Source organism: Suricata suricatta, chromosome 11, assembly GCF_006229205.1.
Source record: "Suricata suricatta isolate VVHF042 chromosome 11, meerkat_22Aug2017_6uvM2_HiC, whole genome shotgun sequence".
Taxonomy (NCBI): Eukaryota; Metazoa; Chordata; class Mammalia; order Carnivora; family Herpestidae; genus Suricata; species Suricata suricatta.
Window position 1 is genome coordinate 2473369 of NC_043710.1, and position 2706 is coordinate 2476074.

The following is a 2706-nucleotide window of genomic DNA, read 5'->3' on the forward strand; positions in this document are numbered from 1 at the left end:
CCTAATTAACTCCAAATTACGTGGTTGGCCAGTGATGGGGCGGGTGCTGGCGTGGCTGGGGTGAGCCCCACGTCTCCTGGGGACATGTCCCCAGATACGCCCACCCAGCAGTCTTGCAGGCAGTCGATGTGGAGTGGGTGGAGCCCCCCACACGTGCATTTGTAAAAACGATACCGGAGTGCGTGGGGTGCTGTTCTGTCCCGGGTGTCGGCTCCCTGGCCTCTAGCCTCCCTTTTCAGCTGTCCCTCGAAGGCCAGAGGCCACAGCACCCTTTTCACACACACAAAAAGGGGGGACAGTGAGCGTGGCTTCTCACGGGGGAGCACAGGTTTCTTACTTTCCTGAGCGTCAAGGTCTCTGTGTGAAACAAGTGGCCGTTTCTCTTTCTAAGTCGTCCAAGACGATGGTAGCTTCAGACTGCCGGAAGGGCTGCAAGAGTACCACAGAGCCCCCCGCACGCCTTCGCTCGGGGACCGCAGTCGAGTCTTGTCCCCGCTCACGTCCCTTGTACCGGAAGGCTCCCGTCTGGGACCCTGATGGATCGCCTTCCATCTGGAGGGTCCGGGGGCCCCTGTGGCTGTCAGCTCGGGTTTAGAGGTCCGGGCGTGTGTTGTGGCAGGAATACCGTGGGAACGACGTCATATCCCTGGCATTCGTCTGTCGGGGGCACAGGGTGACATTCCCCTTCGCCAGCGACATTAGCTCTGACCGCCTGACCAGGGGGAGTCCGCCTGCCTCCTCTCTTTCCTTCTGTGATTAGAATTTTTGGGGGTCTTCGAGGCTCCGGAAAGTTCTGTCCTCGTCCCCCGTTCACCGGCTGGTATTTCTCGCCTGTGTCGAGGAGGATCACCGATCACTGTCCCGGCTGCCGACAGGGGTGTCGGCTCCCATCCTGCAGGGGGAGCTGATGAGCCGGGGCCCCTTTGATGTGAGGAACAGAGATCTCCGCTCAAACTGGTTAAAGGGAAACGTAAGCTCTGCCCAGGCTTCGTGTCCTGGGAAGTTCGGGCATCGCTGCAGCCGGAGGCTCTGTCACCTGCTGTGTGTGCGTCTGTCCTGTCTCCGTCTGTCCTCCCTCCCTTCCCTTCTCTCCCCCGTGCCCCTTCTCCTTCACGGGGGGCCCCAGCCGCTCTAGGCTTCTGCGGTTTTTCCACCGGCCTGGAAGAAAGGGAGCTTCTGACTGGTCCAGACTGGTTCCTCACAGGACCCCTGCGTCACCCCTCAAGGCTGGGGCCGGTTGTCCAGGCCCCTGGGCTGTGCCCGTGGCTGGTGGGGCAGGGCAGGCCCCCAGCCTCTGAGAGTGTGGCTGCTCCCCCCAGAAATGCAGGAGGAGAGGGCCGGCGGGTCACACACACCTCCACGTAACTCCCTGCGTCGTAGTTAGTGACCTCGTGCCACGGGAGGCACGGCGCCGTGACGGCTGTTTCTCGGGTGTTGTGTTTAAGCTCCTCCGAGTAATAGTTCTGGCATCTTTCCTGAGGTGCCGCCCTCTCCCACAGGCCGTGCACGGGGCAGCTCCCCAGTCCGCCCAGTTATCCAGGATGCGCGACAGTGAGGCTGGCCGCCCGTGTCCTTCCCGCCGCACGCCTCAGTGACCCCCCTCGGGGTGACGAGTGTGGTCAGGACCCGCTTCCTGGCCGTCCCGTCTCCCGTCAGTTGCCCCCTCTCACGGGGACCGTGGCTCTCGTGCCTTCGATGCTGCCCATCGACGGCCACATGCTGGCCTTTCCGCGGTGCTGTTGGGGTGGGGGGCCGGTTGGATCTGCCTTCCTGCCCCGACGCCACGTGGTGTGCCTGGAACCCCCTGCTGGAGCCGGATGCCTGGGTCGCGGCGCGGGGCCTCCCGGCTCCCCATGAGCCGCAGCAGGTGGGCACCAGCCTGGCACCGGGCGTCGCACGGGCCCTCCTGGGTCCCTTATCTTACGGGAGTGGAGTTTCCATCTATGTGATGACATAGGCTTGTGGGAGAACGTTCTGGAAAATGGAAGGTCCACGACTTGGGCACAGATCTGTTTGACCCCAGAGCTCTGCTGGTCCATAAATAGCACATGTCACTGCCTTGAAAGGCTGGGGGGGAATCTCCCCATGGGGCTGCCTGCCCCCCGCCCTCCACCCTACCTCCTGAAAGCCCCTCAGGGGGGTGGGCTACATGTTACAGCCGCAGCGGGGCTCCCTTCCCTGGACACAGCAGCGGCTGGACGCACCCCTTCTGGCTATTTGCCTACCTGCCTGGGGAGAGGGGGTCTCTGGGCTTTGAGTCCCCAGGCCCCAATGAAAGGGGGATTGCTGCCCTTCACCATCCCGCGGTGCAGGGGCCCGGGAGCCCAGCCCTCGGTGCTGTCAGGAGTCCCCAACCCTGATTCCCCGACAGGGGTCTGTGCCCCGCACACCCCCAGGCTCAGGGTGCTGTGGGTGCCCACGTGTTTGGGGCCCTGGTCCACAACAGGAGGGGGACTGCGGTCAGAGGCCCCGCAGCTTTGGGGAACTCGGAGATTGGCGGGCGGTTCTCTGACCCACGGTGTGGACTCTCGTTTCAGGCCTGCAGGTACGGCCACGTGCAGCACCTGGAGCACCTGCTGTTCTACGGGGCGGACATGGCGGCCCAGAACGCCTCTGGGAACACGGCGCTGCACGTCTGTGCCCTCTACAACCAGGTCAGTGGGCGTGTGCGGGCGGGGCCGCTGTCCCCTGCCCCCCAGCCGCGTG

The 2706-nt window shown here is 64.1% G+C and overlaps 1 protein-coding gene across 1 annotated transcript in view; it reads left to right on the top strand.

Annotated features, from left to right (window-relative positions):
* The window catches only part of SHANK2 (SH3 and multiple ankyrin repeat domains 2), a 463461-nt gene that overhangs the window by 110784 nt on the left and 349971 nt on the right, over positions 1–2706 (top strand). Inside the window, exons 19-22 of the mRNA XM_029957270.1 lie at positions 761–928; positions 1500–1551; positions 1657–1733; positions 2538–2654. Of these exons, the coding sequence (XP_029813130.1) occupies positions 761–928; positions 1500–1551; positions 1657–1733; positions 2538–2654 (414 nt within the window). The remainder of the gene's footprint in view (positions 1–760; positions 929–1499; positions 1552–1656; positions 1734–2537; positions 2655–2706) is intronic.